A 26,469-nucleotide genomic window follows, 5' to 3' on the forward strand; every position below is an offset into this window, starting at 1 on the left:
TTTAGGGCTTTTCAGATGACCTACAAAGAGTCCTTCCTTGTTGGGCTATGTGGAAATTCAGTATTTTTCTCAGCTGAAAATTGTTTTGCTTTTGATGTTGCAATATTTATACACTTAACACACATGAATAGGAGTTATATATCAGGGTGGATTTAAGTCACGAGGCAGAGTGATGTGAAGTTAAGTAATCTGAACTAAAACAGGATGAAATCTGAACATGTCAAAATAACATTTGTTGCTTTATTAAAGAATTACAATATGACGGGTAATCTAATATATTAAAAAACCTACTTTCAGTTATATACAACACATGCTACATCGCACATCATACTGTGGTAAAGAAGGGAGGAGGTAATGAGGGAAGAGTATGCAAGCACACGCACATAAACACACAGTAAGTGTCTTACAGGCTTAGTGAAAAATATTGAACTTCTAGAGGCTTTTACTCTGCCTCTTTTATGCATTCTTTAACTTAATTTTTTTGCAGTAGTTGCTGTTTTGAACTGGGTGTGTTAACTATCTGTTCTAGAAACCTACCTCAGAAGAATGTTAGAATTATCCCAGTATGTATTTCTTAAGTGTGACTGCCTCTAAATATAGATGAGTAAATCTATTTAATAATTTGACAGTAATATGTTATATTTGTGAAATATGTTAAAAATAACTTCTCTTGGCTACAGATAACTTTTTTTTATATAATTTTCATCTCTAGGCTAAGGATACTAAATAGATTATAAACTGGTATCCATCATTTGCCTGCAAAGTTGGATAGTCCCTTTAATTTATATCTAGCCATTTCTGAGTACAGAGGCTACACAACAGGTAATGACTGAAGTCAGGTACAAAATACTGTGAGTTGTGTATAACATGTTGGCTATATAGCACATAATACTTGTTGTAAATCTGGATTAATTTCCATATGCAAGTAGCTACTTCATTTTGGTAGGAAAAATCATTAGTGTTTTTAATCTAAACGACTTGAATCAGTGGTGAATTCCACTTTGTAGGAGCAGATTATTAAAATGATCAAAGTGAAGGGGAAAGACTGGATTTATCATGACTACTGGTTTGACTGTCTGCTCTCAAAACAGAATTATATAGTACTGACTTTATTCATGGCAGTTAACAAAGATTACACCATAATAATCACACTAATGTACATATACCAGCTACACAGTTCAAAGGATATGATTTCCTGTGTCAAATGACTGCTCATAATAATAATAATAATAATAATAATAATAAAACTCTTGCTGTACAGTTTGTAATATTTCCTGTATTTGAGAATATTTATACATAACGTACAAAAATATTTAAATGTTGTGGCAGTATTTTTACTGACCAAAATTAATTTACAGGGAATAAAAACCAGGAAGCTTATCTACAGTTCATCTAACTGCCAGTTCTAATAGTACCAGTTGTACTGGTGTTCTGAATGTTATGGCAATTCCTTTTTTTTTCTTCAGCTTTTTTTTTCCTGGGATTATTCTTGAAAATACAATATACAAGCCCTTATATCTTATCAATAAATGTACAATATCTTACATTCCTCATTTCTGAAAAGATAATTCCAGGTAATATCATATCTTTATGTGATTTTTTAGAACAAGAAAGCAAACCAAGAGAAGAGTTATTTCAGTGAAATGTGTTCGGGTTAGGTCTTATCATCATAACAACTTTCTTTAGTGAGTATGACCCCCCCCGGAATTCAGCCCAGTAAACGCCATCTTGGTATCGACTGCGGTAGTGCCCTCCCCGGTACCAGACTCCATTGAGATTGGAATGAGCACATGCATTGTACCACCATCCTCCCTTCTGGTAATGGGCACAGTTACCTGCAAAAGAAAGTTCCAGTTCAGCGTCAGAATTAAATGAAAAATATTACAGCAAGCAAGCTAAGCACAAAACTTTCTTTTTTAACTGTGTGTTTAATATGTAGATACCATGTAGTAAAAGGTGAATTTAGGCTTCTTCAGGAAGCAGCTCAGTAGTTATGTTCTACAGATAGAGTTCATTATTGGTACTCTCCCTTGCGGGAAGATTTGTGTGCAATACTGTCCCAAATAGCCCTCCATAACATATTTTACAGACTCTTGTCTAGTGTAAACAAATTTTTGTTTTGGTGTTATTATTTATAAGGGTTGACACTATCAGTCTGTGCTTCATAAGGTAAAATTGACAAATCCTTTTGAGAGTGCAAATTGTGTGTGTGTGTGTGTGTGTGTGTATGACTATAAGTATTTTTTCCTTTTTCAAAAAAAAAGAGAAATAAAATGGGGGGTGGGAGGGGAGGGCAAAGAAAGGCAAGGCAGGTCAGGGCTCTGGTACCTGTGTACACGTCATGGTCCCTGTCCAGCGTGGTGAACTGTTTGCCATTGTGCCAAGTGAAGGAATCGCCTGCGTTGCCGTTGTAACGGCCCAGCCTCAGCTTGTAGTACTCACTCTCAGGCTCCAGCCTGAAGCTGGCATACTCAGCAAACACCTTCCGACCTGACCAGTCCTCCATTGTTATGAGCAGTTTGTAGTTGCCTTGATTTGTTAACCAATAAATGTTTTCTAATCCGAGCCAATATTCTCCATCTATATTACCAAATCCTTGCTGTAAAGGAAGCAAGAAAAACATGTTAGTATTCTGCATCTGTGTTAGTGGTAAATCTGAGCGTATTCTTAAATAGAAATCTGCAGTAATTAATTTTATAGAGACATCCACTTTAACAATAATTTTTAGAGGGTGGAAGACATTAATCTGCTCACTTGTCCTAACCTTGTATGTCTCCCAGTTCCTGAAAAAGTTGACAGAGCCATCCAGCCGTCTTTGAATGACTGTCCAGCCCCCAGGGTCGTGCCGTTGGTCACACCAGACCTGCATCAACTGGTTTGTGTTCTCTGGTTTCACAAGATAGATGGAGCTTGTGTCATGGCCGTCTTCTAATGCTTGCAGACAGTCTCTCCAGGGCCCTGTGTCAAAACAGAAGGGCTGTGCATCAAACTCCCCTTGAGCATATCTTCAATGCAGGGCAGTATTTGAATAGGCAGCTTTTTACAGTAGATTGGTTTCGCTGAATAGTGCATTTGTTTTTCTTCTTATTGAAGGTACAGTATCCACCAAGTGTTTTCAAGTGGATTCAATTATTGTAATTTTATTTCTGGAACGTTCCACAATAAATTACTGATAAAGGTAGATCTTTTTAAAATTTATTTTTTTAAGGCAGCTCTATTTTGGTCATTGATTACATCTTCAAAGAAACTAGGTATGAATGACTCCATAGACACGTATTAAGAATTTCCTTTAGAAAACAAAACAGTAAGTTTGATCTTGATTCTGTCTTTGAGAAATTCAGCTTTTTAGATCCCCAGAAATGTTTTTCGCACAGACATTAACAATGGAACTGGCAATATGAATTCAGATTGTAGGTTTTACTGTTGTAACCTTAATAAATGACAACACAATATAGAAATTAAGATTTTTTTTAACATGGAGTGCTTGTGAGAGAAATGTTATATAAACGAGAAGACTTTTAAAATACTTTGCATTCACAGAAATTACAGTTAATGCGCTTGTGTTTTCAGAAGAATATATTTTTTCCTTTAAATATAAATGATCTAGGAGTCTGTGTTGATATCTGCATATAGACTCCCCCAGCTGCTTTGCTTCCTGAGCATAAGGGTGAAGTCAATAAGAATCCTCAGGATTTGAGATCAGAGACCCTGGATTGATTTCCCCTGCTCGCTGAAAGAGGAAGGCTTGTCAGATCTTCTCATTAGGAGCCTTACTGAAGCACATGTTGCTGTCAAAAGTAATTTCTGTTTTAAATTATTTCAGTTCTTCTACGCTTTTTCATAATTCACTGCCCAACACTAGTAATGGTACTCAGGAAATGAGTTAGAAATAAATTAGTTTTATAGAAATTATCTCAAGTGTTTGGGGGATTGAGGGTTTTTTTGCCTTTTTAACTATTTTAATCAGTAAGTCAGTGTACCAAGAGGCAATCCAAGTGTTTGTTCTGTGGCCATGCTGTGTTCTTGTTGCCGTAGTCATATTCAGAGACTGTACCTGGAGTTGTGCTTCTAAGCCCCTTTTCCATCTCTGTTGTGGCTCACTGTTCAGATTTCTGGCAGTTTAGATGTAGATGCAGTGCTCTGTCACACAGTTACATGGCTCGTTATGAGAGGTGGGAGAAAACAAATGTAAAGGGCACTGGTAATTTTATTGCTCATGTTTATTTATTCACAATGTGTACGTAGTGGCACTTATTAAAAACAAAAAAGAACATGTTAGTCCAAAATCATTATTGAACTCCTTAAATAGTCAACCACAGAGCTTTGATCTTCATAAAAATTTATAGCAGTATACAATGTAGTATTTAGAGTGTTCTAATCTTGCAGTTTCTTTTAGGCCACATGGCAGCAGTGCTCTGCTACACATAGTTCTTTCCTCTGAAAGTGATTTAAGATGAGGATAAGTACTTCAAAGAGTTTGCTACTACTTTTCCATGACAGGTGGTTTTTTTTGTCAAATACTAACTTTTCAAAATGTTGACTAAGGTATGTTCCCTTGAAAAAGTGTGAACACCCTGACTTTCAGGTAGGTAGTTTTGATAAAATCACCTCTAGGGAGTCAGAATCACAGAAAGGCTTGGGTTGGAAGGGATCTTAAAGATCCTCTTGTTCTACTTTCTGCCATGGGCAGGGACACCATGTAACAGACAATGTGGACAAAATGTACAAAATTAAATAAAGCTACTGACAGTAGTAAGACTGTAGTAGTCTGTGATCAAGGGAGAGTGCTGGTCTACTTTGTAAGAAAGGAAAGCTGTCAACAGATTAAAAGAAAGCATTTAATATTTTCCTTCTGTTTTGCTTCAGTTTTCATTCCACAGGTTGGCTGTGATCAGATGGTTAGTGCAGTTAGGAGCTTTGGTAAAGGCTGAGAACTCAAGAAATAGTACCGAAAGGACTGGATAAAATATGCATGGATTTTTTAACAGCAGCTGGGCAGTTGTGGTGGTGGGTTTTGTTTGTTTTGTAGGATACTGCTTATGGGTTTTTCCTAGTTCATTCCAGGCATGACTAAAGTTCTCGGCATTAATTGTAGGGAGAGTTTTGTTTGAGATGTGCTTTGTGAATGGAGAACATTCTGGAGGATGAGGAAAAGATATCAAATGTTTCATGCCCAAAAAGAAAGGGGAGGTGAGGGGAGGAAGATACCCTGAAAAATGATAGGTTAATTAGCTTAACTTCAATTGTTGGAAACTTTTTTAAACAAATCAAAAGCTGTAAATGAGAAAATAAGGGGAGAAATTAATATTATAGTGAATTTGTGCAGAAGAAGCATGAAACTTCTTTCCTAGTAAGTTATGTAGTCTAAGGTGAAGTAGCAGATGTCAGATCTTCTCTTAGAATTGTGGACTGCGAAAGGGACCTCTGGAAATCAACAGGAAAAATGGCTGGATGAGCAGCACTTTCTCAGGTGAGGATCTGGGAGATCTACAGGGTTGCAAATTGATCTATGATAGCATCTGACTTTTCAAAACAGGAAATATATGAGGATAGATAAGCAAAAGTACTGTGCACTTGAATTAACTTTTCTATTCCTGCTCTGTGATAGTGAAGCCTCAGCTCCAGTTTAAGCACTTGAAAGTGAGTGCAAGGAGGATGTGGAGCAAGAATGAGTTTTCAAACCATGTAACAGGAAAGGGAAAGGTCTTCAAAGAATGCTTGAAAGGTATTTCCCTTACAGATAGATAGGGAAATACTGTACAAAGCTTGAACCTACTTTGAGATGAAAGTCAAAATGTAATTAATAAAGAGGCCATAGTGTATTGCTGCAAAGGAGTTGTAATAGACCTGATTTTCTTCTGAGAACTTTTTTTCTTACACAGTACATTAGAATAATGATATTTTTGGCAGAGGTTCTGCATGCCAGAATGCAAGCTTTGGTGAGTTCATCTTTGGCAATACTGTGAAAATACTGCTTTGTAACAAAGTGTTTTAGAGACTTTACAGACTTGGGAGACTCAGTGCTTTGGACTGAAACACCTGCTCAAGTTTCTTTAATTGTGAATGTTCCATGGAGAAATAAGATGGGGGTCTTTTGGAGTTTTTTTTTTAACATGTGACAGTTGCATTATTTGATAATTCTAAAGAGTTTGTTGATGTCTTGTTTGTTGTAAATAGCCATGAAATACACTGAGTGCAGTTCCCATGCATTACTCTGTTTCAGCTCTGAGTTAGATGTCTGTGACACCCCATCTTTTTTCTGTGCAAGTCTGTGTTGCCTGCACACTGAAGAACAGACTTCCCTTATATGGCACATATATCTGAACTGTTTGGGTTTTTTTTTTTTAAATCTGAGGGACCATAGGTGAAATTGAATTCTTTACTTGTTAATTTTGTTACCATGTAGATCAACTGATCTTTAATGTGATTTCAGATCTTCTGGTCTTGCTTGTGGCAGAACTCCTAAGACTTTCAGTGAGGGCTGTATAATATCTCTTACTATTCCACCACTTGCTTCCCTTTTGCTCCTGTGTAGGGCACAAGTGCCCCATGTAAGGTACAGAGCAGATATGGATTCCTTTTGGAGTTACACAAGCACAATGTTATTACATAGATCAGCAAACTTGTAATAACTTCACAAATGTTCACACAAACAGTGCTAAATTCCTTCAGATGTCGTGAATTGTCATAGTTCAGTTTTGAGCAAAGTTAAATAAAATTTAGATGACTGTTGAATAATAAGATTTTTCTGCAGGTCCTTTATCTCATACGTGTAATATAAATGGTCAGTTTGTCTTGGCAAAGTAACATGAGAAAAATCTGTGGGGCTAGTGTGTCTGAATCTTAGAGTTAATTTTTTTGCTTTCTTTCTGTGCTTGTACTACAAGATATCCAGAAGATAATTACAGACAACATCAGATCTAAGAAATCTCAGTTCAAAATAATTAATTGCATTTATTTTGCTAAACAAATTCTGACTGCATTTTTGATATTACAGTTAAAGTGTTTGCCACTGCATATTAGCATAAACTAATGAAGACACGTTAGTAATATTACTTACCAGATGGTTTATCAGTTGAAGTCGGAATACTAGTAACTGCAGGCATGGTTGGTAAGGTAGGTGGCAGAACCTTTAAGTTCTGATCACTCTGAATCTCATTAGTAGATATCTGGTTATTAATGCGATTGTAAGTAGGAGGCTGATACACTTTATGTGGTGGTTGTGGAGTTTGTGGCAGTGGCTTTATGGATGGCATTCTTTGACAGTGTTCTTCCAGCTGGGCAATTATCATTGACTGATTATTGGCAATTGACATCAAATGTTGGTACTTGTGCTCTAAGTCTTTGTATTTGCTTGCAAGCTGCAACATATCTGCAGTTTGGTTCAAAATCTTATTTTCAAGTTGAGAAAGTTCTAAGGCGTTATCACGTTTTCGGATAATTTCATGTAGTAGCTGCATGTAGAGTTGTGTGACACGAGAATTCATGTTTCTGCTCTCTTTTCTTAAGAGTTTAACTTCATTAACAATTCCACCGTCCACCTCTACCAGTTGCTGGAGAGTTTCTATTTGTCTCTTTTGTTTAAGAAGTTCATTGTTAAGTAACTGTAATTCTTGTTTATTTACCCTGTTTTCAAGTAGAACTTCAGGCTCCTTAGAATTAACACAAATGGCACCTGTCACTCTCTGCTGAGGTACGATAAAGGTGTAAGTGCATTTGTCCTGCGTATCACTGGAACGCTTATATCTGTTCATGTAAATGAATTCTTGATCTGTTTCCTTGTCATTGCCTTCAAATTCCTGTGCTTTACTTGTAATAACTCCCACAACAGTTACTAGCATTAAACAGATGAATCTTGTCATCATGATCCTCTAGTTCTGGTCAAATATTCTTCTGCAAAGAACTTGTTAAAATCTGTTTTAAAATAAATTTAATAGTAAATAACAAATAGGAAATCAATGTGGATTTACAAGTGATAATCTCTTCTAAAGCAGTACCTATTAACTATGTACACAAATGAGGTATTTTTCTTGTCCAGCCTGAATTTACGTTGGTTAAAGTGGACATCATAGGGAATAGTTGTATCATTCTATGCTCAAAACTGCAATTACTAGTTGCTAGTTCATCTAAAGCCTGCCAAGAACCATAAGAAACTAAGCAATAAATACCAGGATTTGAACTGGCCTTTCTTCCAGGCAAGTACCACAAAAGTTTCCAAGACTGGTGTTTTCATTTGCATATGAATTACATTTTCAGTTTCTTACAGTTACAAATAACAGCCTTTAAATGTAAACAGAATGTAAGTTAATATGTGTATTAATGCTGATAAAAGTTCTAAAAATATCAAATATCTCATTTGCAGTATTTTATAACTGCATGTGTATTGCAAGAGATACAGCTTAGATGAAGTGTAACAATTTTACTTTATTCAGCAGTATTGAAATTCCATGGCTTAAAAAAGAAAAAGAAAACCTTTACATTAGTCCTTAATAATTATAAATTAAAAACTCTGCTACCCCGATATCATAGGCAGTAAAATCTGTTATTTTTCCAGACTAGTGGAATTTACAGCTGAAACAGTTATTGTGATTCTCAGTGGAGACACTCTCTTTACACTCAGCCTGGTCATCTCACTTCACAGACCCTTCTTGGAAGGGGAAGAATACCTGCATATGTGCTTGGTGGACAGAGATGGTGCACAGCAATCCAAATCAGCTGGAAATATCATTTGGCACAGTGCACGAGTTCCCTTTTGGTGACATTACCTGAACTTAGTTCTCCATGCGGATTCATATTCAAGGTGGAAAGCTGAGGCCTTCACAATCTCTTAAGAAATAAGTCAGTCCCAGAACTTTATAGGCACTGGTAGGCCTGGAAACATGGGCTTAGGATTGTCACTGTCGCCAGGAGCACCCCTGTCACATACCGCTCTCTTATCAGCTACTTGGACAGCACTTTGATCTCATATATTTCTAAAAGCTTTTTACTGTTGAATTTTAATAATCATGTATATACAACCTAGTTTTCATGAAATAAATGAGGGGAAAATGTAATATGGAGCTTTTTCAGCACATAAAACCTGTTTGACACTTTTTAAAACCAAGATGGTGTTACCATCGTGTTTTTCTTTGCCTGTAAAACATTTCACATGGAATAATCATTCAGTATTTGAGTATCTTTCACCTTGCTGCTTGGTCATCTTTAGTACAATGAAATTTTTTGAATTACATGAAATGGTGATAGTGACAGCTGTGAGAAAGTGGAGTGAGTCCAGCTGAGCACAACCAGCATGGGTAGCATGGACAGCTGAAGGCTGCAGACGTGATGTATGAAGAGTAGCAGGAAGAGTGAGGTCTGCACAGCCTCCAGAAGAGAAGGTGAAGGAGACGTTTTACTGCTGTCTTCAACCACTTAATGGGTGTTTGTAGAGAAGACGAATTTTTTTTCAAAGTGCACAGTGAAAGTATATGGTGGATACAAATAACCTCAGGAAAAAAACGGGTTTTATTAAAAAAAGAACTTCACCATGAGGATGTCTGAGGACTGAAGCAGTCACCCAAAGAGGTGGTAGAATCTCCACTTCTGGAAATCTGTGAAGTTGTGACTTAGGCAAGGCTCTGAGCAGTCTGATCTAATGTTAAAACTTGCCTTGTTTTGTGAGATGAAGATGAGGTCCCACCCAGTCTAAACTGTTCTATGATTCTAGGCAGCAGCTGACTTCTAAGAGATTTTTTATGTTTCAGGATAATGATGGATATGCATCCTTAATTATTCCTACTGAGAAGAGTACTGAGTTGTCATTCACATTGTTCTGTTTTTGTGAAATAAACTATAGGTATTTCTCTAAAAGATTAAAACAAAAGTGACCAGGACTTGATCTTTCTTAAAATTTTTTGATATATACTTTTGCCTCAGTTTCTTAGTTGGAATAAACCCTTTTTCATTTTGCAAATAGAAAGGAATGGTGCTTTACAGAACTTGTCAAGAATCTTGAAAACATGTTAGGTGAAAATTTGGAGTTTGACGTGGTTTCTGTAAGCAAAGGAATGCTATCTGGAGTCCTAGAAAATAGGGAACATAAATTCACCCCAGACAGCTTTAACTTGCATAATCAGCATTTGCACAGCAGGTCACACTTGGAAAACCTGGCAGTTTACCAGGCCTCGTGTTTCTGCACAGATGACTGGTTTTGCAAATGTCTCTTGCATATAGGTATAAAATGGTTTTATTTCACTGCTGGAATTGTAATACCCTTTCCCCCCCTCCTCTAAACCTGCAATTATTGTGACCACTGAAAAGAAACTGATTTTTTCCTCAGCATTCACTTCTTTCTTTATTACAGCACCTCATGTCTTTAACTGAGCGTGGGCTTTGGGGTGCACATTCTTTTCTGGCCAAAGAAATATAGAGCATCATATAACAGATTTTTCTCCATTTTTTTAAGAACTGTGTAAGAAAATAATGGAACAGAGTTCATCAGTCTTGTCTTAACATATCATCTTAACAATCATCTAGTCCCACCGCCTGACATCAGAGCTGGCGTGGGGCACTGACCCCCTCTCTAGGAAGCCTGTTCTAGGGTTTGATCACTGGTCGCAGAAGGCCAAGCCAGAGTGAATGACATCAGCACGATTACACTGTGCTGAAATGCTTCTCTGTCATGATCTTGCCTGCATGTCACCTTTTCTAAGATATTCTTCCTATATGAAAAAAACAGTGGAAGGACAAGGACATCGGTAGGAGGATACCCCAGTACAAACAGAAACAACCATCAGATGTCCTTCCTGCAGTCTCTTTATTATGATATTCTTAAGTCTTTTATTGTCTACTTGTTTGGTTAAAAAAAGGTGTTTAGAATGAGGCCTGTTTGTTGCATATTGTGAAGGGTCACATAAATAAAGGACATTTTTTCCTTTCTGAAGTTGGATTAAAACGGAAGTTCGTAACCAACATGCTTGTTTGAACAACACTCAGTGATTAATCTTTCCAGGAGAAAAAAGCTTGCTGGAGTCGAGGAAGTGAGGAGAGAAGCCAGTGAAATAGTTTTAAGGAAGGATTTAATTCTTTTTAGTATCTTCCTCTTTTTGAGTAGCAAAACATCAGATTCTCAGAACATTAGGACTCCTTCCCATGTAAGAAGAAGATCATATCTGATGTCTAGGACATTAGCTTTCAGTTTTGCCGTGTTGTACTTACGCCCAGGAATTGATACTCTCTGTACCTGACTAGTGCCATTGCTGGTCACTCAGTTTTTCCTGTTTCTCTGGCTTAGCCCCCGCTTCCTCTCTCCCTCTGCCAGTAGCTCTTCTTCAGTGGACTGGGAGGGAACTATATTCCTAGGGCCACATTTGTCCCCTGTGCAAAATTCCACTTAGGCAGCTGTACACTTTTCAACCTAAAGCAAGCATGCAGGTTTGCAACAAATTTTTTTAATTACTGGAAATACAGTCCCTTATCCTCATGTGTACTGACAGAACATTAACACACAAGCATACAAACAAAAACCAGGTGGAAAAAGGCACACTTAAAAAGAAAGATGTTTTATTTTAATTAAACATCAAATGGAACTTCTAATCAGAAGAAGTATGGAAGTTTGAAGTAATTTCATTTCTAGATTCTGGCTGTTCAAGACTTGTGTACTCATAAAAGCACTTTTGATGAGAACTGAGTTAGGACAAACTTGCCCTGGTGCAGATGCACCAAAACCCAGTTTTGTGTATGTTTTCCCTACTTGGCAGTATATTTTACTTTTTATTCAGGCAAAATAGGGTTTTTTTTTCTGTTTGTCTTTTGCCAGCATAACTGCATCTGTGTGAAAACACTTGGCAGCATTATTGTGTGGCACATAATCACAGCAGTTTTATACTCGAGCCAGCACAAGCACTTTGGTTAGAATTTTGGCTCGTATCCTAAATATTGGCCTATCTGTGTATAGAACTGGCAGTAGGTAATAAGAAATTGTTTGATTTGCTCATTCGTTGTTTACCCAACTAAGGATGTTTCCATGATCTGGTGAAAAAAGAGGAAATAGACTTTCTGAAAGGGATATCAGATGTTTCAGCATTTTATTGTTTTTTCCTGCCTTTTAAAAGGGAAAAAATAAATAAAATCTTACTTTGGCTTTGCTTTGGAACATTTTTCTGTCCTGTAGTCTGTCTTGCTTATGTGGGACTCTTGATTAGTCAAAATGCGTTACCTATTGATTGTTACAAATATCTTGACATTTTTCTTACGTTTCAACAAAATTTGAGAATTTTAAAATCTAAAATTATACAGGTGTTTCACAACCTATTTTTTAATCACTATCATGATCCTGAAATGCTAACGGTAAAAATATTTCTACATGGAAAAATATTACTGTCTGGCAAACGTTCACTTTTATTTTTTAACCAGGTTGCCTTAAGAGGAAGCATTAAAAGGAGCAGTGTCAGCATGATGGCCTTTTTGGTTTGCAGCTACAAAATACATGTCATTGTGGATATTCCAAACTGTATACCTTTTTTCATTAGTTGTTGATTCTGATGCCATGCTTCAGAGGATCTCATTTTTACAAAGAGACTGGTTAACTGTCTCTCACTTTACCTGTGGGATTTTTGAGTACAATTGAAGGTCTGTCTCCATCAGATGAAAAATAGGACTTGTAATACCATAATCCAAGAATCATTAAGCTTATCTAAAAATGCTACCGGTAGCGTTTCAGTGCTGTGGCTGTTTTTTGTTGGATGAAATTTGTTCATAAAATAGACACTTGCATTCTTACTCTAGAAAGAAATGTGTTTATGAAAGCCTGAGTATATACTGTCAACATTTGCATCTCGATCTCAAGTGGTTTTGCAGTGCTGAGTCTTTCAACCATTGAGAGACTGACATTTTGTGTCTAGGAGTTTGTACTATGTCCTTTTTACACCTGTGCTTTTCCATGTCCTCCAAAAAGTAGAGCTGAAGCGGTAGGAAGACTGCTGGGTGGTGGCTGAGCACTGAACTTTGTTATGTGTTACTTTGGATTACAAATCAGTTCAAGGAGGAAATGTTTTGATGTTTAAGAAGACATCATCTGTCTCTATAGCATTTTGGAGAAATACAAAAGCAAAATAATGACCTCTGTGAATCTTGTGTGGAAAACCTTACATAAGACAAAAATGTAAAATAATTGCCTGGATTTTGTACCACGATAGAAGTTTTGTATCTTAAATTGCATTATTATGTTATTCCTGCAGATAAGCAACATAATAGATCTCAGTAGGTAAAAGCAGTAGAATTGCTTCTTGCTGCTGCTCTTGTTTTTCTATAGATAGTAAACTGCTACAAAGCCAGAGGGCCACAGGTGTGACAGCACGATGCTGATTCATGGAAAGGGAGCTTTTGAACACATGGGATGTGACACTGTCTACCCTTGGGGGCTGCTTTGCAGAGAAGGCGATTTTCTGAGCTAAAACTGTGATGTTACACAAGCATTTCTGGGGACTTCAACAGCCATTTGGATTGCAGTATAGTTGAGTTTATTACAAAGATAAGCAAAAACACTACCAGTTTGGTTTGAGGAGCTGATCCTCAGCTGATTCATCAGAACCTGGTATATGATGAAGAGAGCAGCAATTCTCACTTTAACAAGTTAGGATAGATTTTTAGTGGCTTGTATGTCACAGCTGAGGAATTAAGGATAATTATTGTAAACAAGGTGAAGGAGTAGGTTTCCTATGTGACTTCCTACACTTAAGCAGGAGTGCTCAGTAAGCTGTCAAATAAAATAGAATTCTCCATTTAAGTCATTGTATCTTTGAGATAACAACTGTTGGGTTTACAACAGTCACTGTCACTCAGCCCTCAGCCTCCATAAAAAGGCTCCCAGATATTATATCCCTTAGAAAAGTTAAGTTCAGAATTTTGGGGATTTTTTTTTTATTATTTCCTTCTATTTTTTTGTATAGGGTTTTATTTACGTGTCTTTTTCTTGTAATAGGTGATTTTTATTTCATTAAAGAGTGGACAGGCAAGGTCCAACGCTTAGCATTTGTTCCCATCTCTGCAAATTTCTCTAACTCAGGAAGAGCTCATAGTCTAGAAGCTGGGTCGTTAAGTGTGCACAGGTCCAACATGCCAGAATTGAATGCACAGTAATTAAACTAACAATATCAAAGCCTTTTAGAAATACACAGATAAACAAAAATCACATTCATAAGAAGTTTGACACGCACACTTTTGCACTACACTCCTGTTTTCTGATATTGTTGTTTTGACTACGAATTAAAAAGCAGCAGTGATACCCTCCATTCAGATGAGTTCATTCAGCTACACTAAACGACTGTTACAAAATTCAGCTCTGGGGGTTAATTGGCTGTTTTGTGCTGGTCAGATTTAGTTTAACAAGACTACCAGTACCTGGATGATCTGGCTTTTCCTTCATACACCTGATATGCCATCTTTTATGCAGAGTCCTCAAGCACTTACATATGTAAAGGTGTTAGCTATTGCAGCGTTTATCCTCTAAAAGATAAACTGCTGTATGTGATTGTGAATTCACACATAATTTGATAATTGTGCATTCTAAAGAAGAACCATGAATAGCTAGCAACAGATCTTCACTGTTTAATACTTTTGTCTTTGATATTAAACGGGTTTTTTAGCTTTACATTTTTATTGCATTATAAAACCAAATGAAGCAAGAGTGTTGAAAATGTAAAATCCCACTATGAAAAGCTCAGACAGTTTGGTTTTGGTTTTTGTTAACAAACATTAGTTTTTTGCTTCTGCAGAATCCTTTGATAGCCAGTGTTTGTAGACTTACAGTTAGCTGGCATGTTCCAGGCACCAGGCCAGTAATATGATCTGGATTTCACAACACCATTGTGATAAGACAGACAAGCATGAATTTTCTGCATCTGCTTGCTTTCTTACTCCCTGGCCTTTTTCTCAGAGCTCATGTTCTGTTTTTACTCCTTCTCCCAAACGTTTTCTTGCGTGGAATTATATTAATCCATCCTCTCAATTTTTACCTCTCAGTTTACCTCTCCTAGTTAATCTTCATACTTGATGCAATTTATTAATTTTTGCTCTTTTGTAAGCAGAGGTACTTCCACTGGTACAGGGTTTCCTTTAGAATTAACTCATGTAGTTCGATTTTTAGATGAAGAGTACTGCTGTGAAAAACCTGGATACTGATTTCTTTTTGCTTTTGTAAAAGGAAAGAGCAATTCACAGTGAAAACACAGCACAGTAATATGTATGCCACATGTATTGGGAAAAGCCTTAAAGTTTTGTTTGAAGTTTTAAAGTAAATATAGGGAAGGGCTGACACCTAGTAGCATGCAGTTTTAGTTACGAAAACATGATGTAAAACTAAATTGAAAAATTTAACTCCAAACTTATGGAGGGAATGACTTCTGGGGTTTTGCCACTAGTTACTTGCTTCCATTATAAGCAGTGCCACACTGACATTAACCTATAAATTGCTTTAAGATACTCATATTATAATGCAGTCACTACTCAGCTCTTCTGTCCACTTAAAACTGGTGAAATTTTGGTTCAAGCCTTGTTAAAAGCAAATAGTTTTCTCACTGAGGGGAATGGATGACTAAAGCAACACTTCAGAACGAGAGTGTCTTCATGACCTCTTGGAGAACTTTTGTTTTGAAATACTGTCAAGTGCTGCAAGAAACTGCAGAAGGTTATGGATCTTTCGCTGCCATGTAACTTTTTTCAAAGTTTGGCAAAAGCCTCTTTTTATAAGAAGTACAAATTTTCTTCTGGATTACCAAGAATTTTGGTCATGCTACTTGTGAATTGTTCTTTGTGCTTTACTAAAGTTCTGTCATAGATGTGGAATGTAATTACTGAAAGAGAGCACTGCTTTTGTTGTTGCTTCCCTTAACAGCGGCCTCACCTTATTTTCACTTAATCCAATCACTACCAGAAAGTGCTCATACTGTGTGTGCTTATATATGTGCATGAACATTGTCCATAACAGCTCTTAAAAATATTCACATTTTAATAAATATGACTCATTTTGCCAGTGAAAAATAGCAGTTAGATCATTTAATAACTATTTAATGCTTACACAAATGTACTTATAAATGCTAGGCTCTTTCTTTTTAATTAAATTTTTGCAAAGTATTTCAAATACTCATTTTATAGAATCTGTGAAAGTATCGGGAATTTTAATATCTCCCTGATCAGACATGAGTGTAAAAAAAGACTGAATAGAGATTTCCTATATATGTCCTCGAAAATTTCTCGAAAGGCATATGCATTTACAGCAACTTTAAGGAATTCTGAAGATCAGAGTTACACACAGAAATCAATAAATAATATTTTTTTAAAATATAATAATATTCCTGAAAATAATATCAAGAAGGCTTTCACTGCCTGGCATGTAATGTTTCAGCTCTCTTTACAACTCTATTTTAATACGTGACGGATTTTTTTGTTTGGCTCGGGGGTATTTTTTTGTTTTTTAAAAGCACAGAGCAGGCTTGGTGCTCCGAGGGAGTGGTGCTGTCTCTGCCAGGCTGTTCGCTGCCGGCTCCGTGTGCCGGGCACTGCCCGGAGCCGCGCCCGTTCAACACCCCGGCCCTGCCCGTCCTTACCCCGCCTCCTCGGGCCTCTCCCTCCGGCCCCGGGATATCGCCTCGGTGACCCGCGGTCCGTGCTGGGGCCGGACGGGACGTACCTGGGGGAAGCGGCGCAGTTCTTCTCTTTTTCTCTGTTATGCTTGCTCAGGTCCGCTGTGGGCTCGGCCGCCCAGGCTGAGCCCCGCGTCCGAACCGGGACCTTCCCGCGGGGCGCTCGGCGCTCCCGCCCGTCCCCTCACGCGGCCCGCAGCAGCCTCATTTGAACCCCAGCTCTTTGTGGCGGCTTGTCCTGGCCGGGGAAGGGAGAGAGAAGGCAAGGCAGCGGCGACTTGCCCGGCGCTGGTTGGACGGGCGAGCTGCCTCCGCCCCTGGGCCGCCGCAGCAGCGGCGCTGCCGGGAGGGGCTTCGAGCCTCGGCCCTGCCGGCTGAGCCCCCCCGCCCCGGAGTAGGACCCGGGCGCGGGGGAGGCCGAGTGTCAGCCAGGAGGCAGCGCTAATGCCCGCGGTCAGGCAGAATTTTCGGGAGACCGCCGGTCCGGTGTGTCGGATGGAGTGAGGGTGTGGAACTGCTCGGGACTCGGCCCCGAAATGCCGGGGGGGGGCACTTCCTGCCGGACTGTCCCGTCATGGTGCGCTCGGGGAGCGGAGCTGGACGTGCCTCATTCCCGGCTCCCGGGCAGCGGCACCCGGGGGAGCGCACGGGGCTCCTCGGCACTGCCCGGGTCGTGTCTGTCAGGAAACAGCTCGATCCCAGAAATAAAGGAAATTCAAGCAAGCTCTTGAAACAGTCTAATGCAGATTGAGGATTCATAATTTGGCTGAACCCCAGAGCATTTTGTAATGTTTCTTCCCACTCATCGTGGTAATCTAAACCCTGTTTCTTGTTTGATTGCTGTGAATTCTTACTATTTTCCTAGAACCTTTTTAATAATTTGCTATTACAGAACTTTCCGTGTGTTGAATGTTTTTAGTTATCAGCTGTCACCTCTGGGTTTAAAAAAGGTTTGTCCAATGAATGAATGTATTTGAGATGTGTTTATAACTTGCTGGGAATCTTGCAAAGAAATTACCGAAATTAAAAGTGAAAGTTCCCAATGTAAAATCATACATTTTTATTACAGTTTAGCAAACCAAATGGTTGTTTCAGTCATTGTATATCATAGCTATCTTCAGAAAGCTATACCATATTGAAATAATGGGTTTCTTTGTAATTTATCTGTCAGTTTTAACGATCTTTGGGTTTTGAAGAAATGGAGGAAACCAACATGAGAACACTGAGTACCTAAAGGACAAATAAAGAGGTTTAAAGATACTGGATTAAAGCAAACTATTTTTGTTCAAGTTAAAAAGAAAGTAGTTGCTATTCTAATAATAAATTATTTCCATCATAAAAGTGGATGTCGGAAAAACCCCCACATCTAAGTATATTGCACTAGCAATTCAGTACACCTTGGACTTTTTAAGTTCCTTGTACCTTTACGGTATGGCCTGAGATTCCTTCAGGGAATATTAGCACCTCTAATTATTTACTGTTTTTATGTTACTGTTATTTTCTATTTTAACTCAAAGCTTATTCATTTCTATTTCTAAAGAGGAGGACACGGGGACTGGAATGGCCATTTCAGTGCTATTTAGTAGCATAGTCTGGATTCTTGGGATTAAAGTTGTCCAAAGCTTTTCCAATGCACCAGTTTTATACTGAAAATTGAACCAAAAAGTGATAATTCTATTCACTTTTGACAGATTTATCAGTAGTCTTATTAAACTTTCCTTTTGAGTTCTATGTGATTCATACTCCTTCCTTTCCAAGGTACCTTTTCAGCCTAGGATACACAGAGCTGCTCAAGGAAGAGTAGTGGGAGCAGGAAGAACGTAGGGAGTGGTTTGCCATGAGTGTTTGCCAGGATATTGAAGTGGCTGTTTCCTGTGCTGGTTGGTTTCTCCAATTTCTAACTCCTTGTAGAGCTGGGTAGGTGATTCCCTGCCTAGATTACTACTTGGCTGGAGTATCTAGTTTTCATTTTAAAAGTAATATTTTTAGATTCTTTGCTTTTGTAGGAAAATAAGGTTTCTAACTTGCAGTTATGCCCCGCAGCAACAAGGTTCTTGAAAAAACAGGATTTCCTGGGGATGAGATTGTTTATTTAGGATGATATTTATAAAGCATCTATAATGCCTTTTAAGCTCCTTAACATATAGTTAAGATCCACTGATTTTAGGTCACTTAAATAAGTGCAGTTATATGCCTAAAAATTTTACCTAATGAAGGAGATCAGAGACTTCTCTTGTGTGTTTTTTAGTCAATGTCAGCAAAGTTCTCTTATGGGTAGTTGTGTTATAAATAAAAATATTTGAAAAATCAAAAATAGACAAACTATTTCTTTGACTGTCCTCTTTGCTGAACAAGAAATGTATTATTACACAGATCAGCCTTCTGATTAAGTGCTGAGTGCGTCTGTCTTTTTAAAGCTAAGTAAGCTGTTCCTGTAAGCTTTTGTATATGGCTCATTCCAAATCACATGACAAAGCTGCCATGTTTCTTTGGCCTGTGTCAGTTTTGTCTACAGGGAAAAAGAAAAGTTGTTGCAACTTGATAGATGTCAGGGAACTTTTGTTTGGATGTGTCGAACATTTGTAGGATATCTGAATTGTTTGGATAACAATAGGTGTTTGCTCTTTGGGAAGGATTGAAGAAAAAAATGGGTTTTGCCTTTGTGTGGGCATTCTGCTTGGACCAAGTGGGAATGCCTTTTCCTTGGATTTGTAGTACTGTGAAGTGCAGTTTGTTGCTTTTGTTAAAGGTTTTCGGCTGAATGATGTGCTTTGCAAAAAAATTTCATAGTTAATTTGTCTTTCATACTGACATTCTCAGGAATCAGCTTGTATTAAAATCTGTGATTGGAGAATAACATCCTGCCAGTAGTAAGGTACTAACACCCCGTTGTTTCTGGCTGTGGAAGCTGACAGTCGTCAGCAGCAGGGTAATGCAGTCATCAGGGAAGGGTTTTGGCTTTGCAAATGAGTGAAAATACTATAAAACAGCTGGTCATAAAAATTAACTTAGAGTCAGTGATCAGAAGCTCAAAGTAAACAAAAGAGATAAGAATGTGCCAATCTTGAAAAGGTAAACTTTGAGAAATCAAACAACTTGATTTTTCAGATAGAGTGCAGTTCAATTACCACAATACCTTTCAAAACTAAAAATTAAAAAAAAAAAGTGTTTCTGTAAGAATAGCAGAAAAAGCGAACAGACAAATTCAGAGAAGAAATCTTGTAAAGAAAAATTACCACCCAGACTTAAACCTAAAAGTGTTTATGTAAGATCTATCTCAGGAAGTCCCTTAACCACCACTTGCTGCTGACAGGAAGCTACATCTGGAAAACAGCTATTGTACCTTTGCCTTTTTCCTGTATTCTTTTTTGAAGCATTCTCTGCTTGCTGACACTGGATAGCATATGTTTAAAAATGTTAAAATGCAACCTTCTTAAAGTATTTAATCTCCTGTAATATATTTTTCCTGATTTTTGGGAAAAGTATTAGGAAATAGTTGGGTTTTGGGGAAAAAATGAAAAAAAATATTGGCAGTACTTTCAAGAAAATCTGATTCCTTTAGAGGGAAAGCTTTGCTAGAAAGCTCCAGACAGCTTCAGAATTTGTTAGCCTGTTTCAATGAATAAGAAAATGATTTGCACCGGTCAGAAGTGATTCAAGGTACAATTTCCTGAACATCATTTCAGCTGAATTATTGGTAGCATTTTCTTTCATGCAGTGATATCTTAGTTTGAAAATTGCTTGTTTTTTGCTGCACTTACTGATCTGTTTTTCTCTATTAGGCTTCATTGCTGCAGTGACAAAGGTGGGATGATTAATTCCAGTGATCCATTAGGGTGAGACTATTCAGGAAAGACCATGGTGTCAACAACATCAAATTTTAATTTTGTTAGTTGATATTGCTGAGGCTAATTGAGCCAAAATAAGGTAGTCTCTCTAGCTCTACATTTTTATAAGGTAAATTTTGCTTATGTCTCATGATAAAAGAGATTGCTTGAAGTACTTGCTTTTTTCACAGTTAAAATCAGTGTCCGTTGCCTGCTTGTACATGCAGAACCTTGCTGCTGCAGCAGTTTAGTCTGTCTAACTGCTGTACTCCAAACTCCCCTACAATAATAGATGTGTAGGTATAGGCTAGCACATTTATCGCGTTTATCGTAGAATAATAGAGTTGTGGCTGGAACAGACCCCTGGAGATTTCTGGTCCAGCCTTCTGTGGAAAGCAGGGCCGTAGATTCGGTTATCCAGGGTCCAGTCTAGCCAAATCTTGGAATATTTCCAGCAAGGGAAGTTGCTATCCTCCACCAGGGAACCTATTCTAATATTTCATTGTACTCACAGAATAGATTTTTTACTTATATTCAGACAGAATGTCTGCCATTGCCTCTTGTCCTGTATTTCCATCTTCCCTGTAACTACCTTGTAGGTACTGGAAGAGTGGTCAGGTGCCATTCCTGCCCCTTTGCTTGTCTAAGCTGAACAAATCCAATTCCTTTAACGTTTTTTCCTGTGACAAGTTTTCCACTCTGTGATCACCTTGAGGCCATCCATGGGAACATCTCATAATTATGTAATGTCTCTCTTGAGACATTTTATAATGAATGTTTCTGTGTGTTACAAATCCCATGGTGTTGCCTTTGCAAATGTTTGTCTTCAGTTGTTTCTGGAGTACTCCAAGTCCTACCAAGGTTAACCAGTATATACATTTGGTTTTGTAGAAAATTTTTCCAGCCCTTACTCCATGGAAAATATCTAGTCTTCTTGAAACCAGCGATACCACAAAACTGTTGGCTTTTCTACCTATGAGCTCATCTCCTAACAATGGTGTCTTTGGTTTTACAAACTGCTGACTGAAGTAATTTGGACTTTCTACCACGTAGTAAATTGATAAGTTTCTTTCCCTCTGTCCTCTCCTTTATTTAGTATGGTACAACCACACTACTGTATGTGGGAAAATGCTTTCATAAATATATCTGACTACAAATTGGAAACATATCTTCGTCTCTTCTGGCTCTTCTATCAAACCAGTGTCATTATTCAATTTTTGAGGAGGAAAAAATGGAAAATAATTACTTTCTGTGGGTTCCCTTCTGTTATGTGTGCCAGTTACTGCACGTCTTGCAGACACTGCTTCCTGTCCTGGAGGAGTGCTCTGTGCCCAGGCATCCATGTAACACGGCAGCACATGTGCATTTAGGGGCTGTGAATATCCATGGAAGTGTATATGATTGTAAGTAGGAACTAAAATGTCTGAGACTGTAAGAAAGAACTAAATTGTTCATTAAAACATGTAACTTTTTTCCTTCTCCTCTTAGAGCATGTTTGTGGTTTTCACAGTAACAGTACAATTTTCCAAACAAGTGTGGTAGTTTATTACAGTATTTGATTGAAATGCTACTTAAGAATAACAAATTGAAGTCCCCAGGCTAATCAGAAATACTTCCCCATCAGCTAATTATTCTTTGTTGCAAACTAGTGAATGTCTGACTGACAAAAATACCATACAGCAGCTGTTTCCTAACTTACTTGCATTTGCAGAACAGACAGCTGAGCACTGTGCACTAACGTATATGTCAAGTGTACAGTAGTGGTATGGTTTCACCACCTGATTTTGGGTTTGTTAGCCCTACTATTTTACAGGATAGTTTTATATCCATTAGAAAAAACAAGTTTAAAAAAAAAAAAGGAAAAGAGACACAATTAAGAATGATGCAAGTTTTCAATCTTTATCTGCACAGGTTTTTTATGATCAGTTTTGCAGCACTGTGCATTTGTGAGAAAATTTTTGGTACTGAAAGTTTTGGATTACACTTTGTGTCCGCAAATTGTCATAAACCCCCAAAGAGGTTTGAAATTATGAATTTTTAAGAATAAATGGTGCTGCTCCTTCTACAGACTGTACATTGTTGCAGTATTTCTGTGAGGAATTTAACCTCCAGTTTTGTTAAGTCTTCCTGGTCATATTTATTTTCATGAGGTCTATCTGACAGGGAAATGCTCACGCTCTCTTTCTCTCTCAACTTTTGGTCAAAGAAATCTGTGAGGGAACAGAAAATTTGAACCCAGGTTTTCTAACTTCCAGGCAAATGCCTTAAAAACCAGATTTCCCTTTGTTTCTGTTACTGCAGCTTTTCTCATTGGTATTTTCCTTTGTACATGTGATTTAGCAGACGGAAAATGTTTTGTCTTTCATAGGATGTTATGTCAGTCTTTCTTAATGAGGAACAAATTACACACTGTAGCTGTTCATGAACAATTTAAAGCTTATATGCTCCAGCTGAGATTCATCAGAACAGGGTGAAGCTGAGTAACCACTGATTTCAGAAGGCTTGGGAGTCTTTTTCTTAAGACCTTGTTGTTAGTACCAAACAACTCCCCAAAGTATGCTTATTTATTATCTTCCTCAGTGCTACTTTCTTTTTCACAGAAGCCTTGAGTATTGAATAAAGAAAATAATAGGAGAAACTTAGCTGTGAATCAAGACACCGTTATATAGACTTAGGTCTGCATCCTGCTGAACACTGCAGTTCTCCATAAATATTTTTTTCAATAAAATTTAGCTTTGGAAGTTGTTTTCTGGTGGATGGAGCACTCAAAATGCGTTATCTGGGTGGCATTGACTGTTACATTTCAAGGTCACTTTTTGTTGTACTAATATTTCCCTGTCTTTAAACTGTTAGTAATATTATTGCTTTGTTTGCGCTCTTCAGTAAAAATTTAAGAGCTTGGTATTACAGGTTTGGGTTTTTTTTTACCAATTTAAAAATAATTGGTCCCCTTTACATACAGTGATTTTCACTGATAGATTTAATTCTGGATTATTTGACTGTGCTTTTTCTTGGTCCATGTTAGTTTTTCCATGATACCATAAACTAATGAAGCACAATGTTGTCTGCATACAATACCCAGCTGTGAAATTAGTTCTGGTAACAATGGAGAAAAGTGAGTATCACTGGAAAATGATACTTGCCTGTGGAAGAAGCTGCCCATGAGCTCACCCTCTGGAAAATATCCTGATGGCTCCACAGCTTAGAGAGCTTTTTTCAGTGCACAGTAGCACAAATTGAGCCAAAGTTTGAAAAGCTAGTGCTGTGTGTTTGCTTTGGCATGGGGTAGCCCTGAGCCTTTCCTTTGAGAAACAGATCTTGAAGTCTTTTGCTGAAGGGTATGATTTTGTCATTCCTTGGTACAAAATAAACTGATTCTCATCTGTTCCCATTATCACATCATGTATGTAGAAGAGTTCAAATTGTCACTGCCCAGATGCAGGCTTGTAACACTAAAAAAAAAATAAATCAAAGAATCATCCTTCTTGCTTTAAAAGAAGAGGCAGAGAGAAACAACCTTAGAAGGGTGTTGCTTGGTGTGTAATTACAAAGAGTATGTTCTCTTACATTCCAGCATATTACATTCAGTTTAATTTTTTTCGACATCTATCAGTTTGGTATTTTTCTTCCTGCCCCCTACTACCTACCAAAAACCCATTTCCTTACACTTTTATTTGGAATTTACAGGACCTAGGCTAACACTCTTTCATCCTTTTTGTTGCTTGTGTATCTCCTTGGTCCTCATATGTATATTGCCGTAGAAAATAGAGTGTTTGTCCTGAAGAAATGCTTACAAACCACTGCTGCAGAGTGAGAGGGTGTTTATACTCTTGATATCAATGGGAATAGCTGCAGACTTGCTCAAGGGAGCTGGGCAGTGGCCTTGACCCAGCTGCCCTAAGGCATATTGCAGTATAGAGGCTGGGAGCAAATAGAATTTTTTACAGCTAGCACTCTGACAACATTTTGCTGTGCCACTGGACAAGAGGGAACAGTGAAGAGCTGCTGTATGGAATCTCAGTCTAGGTGGGATCTCCAAGCCATGGAGAAATCTTGGTGACTCAGGATTTACTCAACATTGGACTGCTACAGAACCACTGCAATACCAGGAAAATGAGGGTTCTTCCCTCATTCTGCTGTGTGAGGTACCTGGCCCACGCTGGCAGTGTGCACGGGTTAGGAACTCTTGAGTGTGGGGGATGATGGCTGAAGCAATTCCCAGTGTGGCTGAATCCCTTGTAATGGGTAAGTTCAGAAAAGGTGCAAATAAGAATTTGGGTTGTTTTTTCGCCTCTAAAATCTAAGTAAGACTGAGATGTGGAAACAAGGCAGATGTAAGCAGAACCAAGGTGCTGTTTGTGTTCCTCTAGTATGACGTGTGAAATCTGAGATGTAATAAACTAGTATGTGTGCCCATAACCTTCACAAGAGAGAGAAAGGACGAAGGAACAGCAGGTATTGCTGCTCTTGACAGACCTGCAGAAAACTGTCTTCTAATCAGATAGAGTTGTTTTTTTCTTCTTTTTATTCCTCTGCTCTTGTATATACTTCGTTAATCCAGGAAAGCAAACTCTAATTACTCCCTCTTCCTTTAAACTCACTCATTCTTTGGCATGGGATATTATTGTTGTTGAGAAAAGTTGAAGCGTATCAGCATATTTAATCCATGGGTCCAGAACTGCAAATGACTATTATAGATTACAAAAATGGAGGGGGGTGTTTTCTTTTGTTGAGAAAATAGAGCAAATAAAACGACTATTGAAAACATACATAACTTTTGATGATACATCATTCCATCTTTCTACAGATAGAAATATGTAGAGATGGAAATGAAAGCAAGTTCAGAATGGATTTTAGAAGGTGCTTTTTGGGAGAAAGAAATATATACCCCAGGTTAAGGGGTCCTTAAGCTAAAACCATTGAGATAGTCTGAGTCATATGAACGTCTCCTTTATAAACCGTACACAAATCTATGAGATATAGTACTTCTTCAAGGGGGCATTTTTAATATGGGAAGAAAATTTTTGAAGGGCTGATCTGTTTTAGTGCAGGAAGTTAAACTGGACTAAAACTTGACCTGATTTCTAAGCATCTTTTTTCTTTGTTTTAATTCCAGCATAACTAGAAATTCCAGTTGTTTATGTGTTGCTCAGTTGTTAATCCAACTCTAGTCCACTCATTTATGAGGACTAAATGTCTCTGTTGGTTTTGGTGGGGTTATCAAGTTACCTTTGGTCACTGCAGCACTCTGCTATCTATCGTGTCAGTGGGTATGACGGGGATGTGGTTCTTTCATAGTTCAAATTCACAGGTTGCTGGGGGCTTGAGAGGCAGATTAGTCATGGCCCTATAGTTTCCAAGCAAAGTATTTAATGGTTCATAACAAATTGAGTTTGTTCTGGCTTATTGCTTGCTGCCTCTTTGTCTGTTTCTTCATTTTTCTATGACAGGTCATATGATTTCTTCACTCATTCCTCCCTAAGCAGTGGAAGGCTTTTCCATCATGCTTTAATGAATAGGCTAAAAAAGTAAAGAAATTAGGTATTGCAGCCTGGCTAATACTGGACATAACACAGTGTGACCCAGTGAACCACTTACTTGTCAAGGTGGCAGAGGTCTGAAAAAAGATATGTAGCAAGCTCAGCACGAGTGAGAAAAAGTCTTGCAAGCGATTTCCATAAGGGATTCCTAAGTCTCAGAGCAGAAACATTAATGGAGATCTTCCAGACCGCACTTCAGATATGCAAAATTTCATGACAAGACTGAATCTCAGCTGTAAAATGGTGCGATAGCAGAGTATGGGGTGTACTTAACATGGGAATGAGGTTTTGCTCATGCAGATACTCAGTACTGCAAATTAAGAAAATTTCTAGGTCTATGGGTTTGGGGTTTTTTCTTACACTGTAAAGAAGAAAACTTCTAGTAAGTCACATGCTTTTCTTAGATTTGCTAGACTATGCTGGTGGTCTGTAACTTGTAGCTCTGTATGATAGTAATGAGACATTACTAGAGAACACATAAGA

The 26,469-nt window shown here is 38.0% G+C and overlaps 2 protein-coding genes across 7 annotated transcripts in view; one reads left to right on the forward strand and one right to left on the reverse strand.

The window, feature by feature from the left end:
- The window catches only part of RALGPS1 (Ral GEF with PH domain and SH3 binding motif 1), a 98,189-nt gene that overhangs the window by 22,094 nt on the left and 49,626 nt on the right, over positions 1-26,469 (forward strand). The window lies entirely within an intron of this gene.
- ANGPTL2 (angiopoietin like 2) lies at positions 221-16,898 on the reverse strand. The gene is made up of 5 exons (XM_027688013.1): positions 16,667-16,898; positions 7,061-7,914; positions 2,765-2,958; positions 2,329-2,599; positions 221-1,835 (listed from the first exon to the last, which is right to left on the reverse strand). The coding sequence occupies exons 2-5, from the start codon at positions 7,863-7,865 to the stop codon at positions 1,636-1,638; spliced, it is 1,470 nt and encodes a 489-aa protein (XP_027543814.1). The 5' UTR covers positions 7,866-7,914; positions 16,667-16,898; the 3' UTR covers positions 221-1,635.

The sequence above is a fragment of the Neopelma chrysocephalum genome, unplaced genomic scaffold (genome assembly GCF_003984885.1).
Source record: "Neopelma chrysocephalum unplaced genomic scaffold, ASM398488v2 Primary Assembly neopelma1_74, whole genome shotgun sequence".
In the NCBI taxonomy this organism is placed as follows: Eukaryota; Metazoa; Chordata; class Aves; order Passeriformes; family Pipridae; genus Neopelma; species Neopelma chrysocephalum.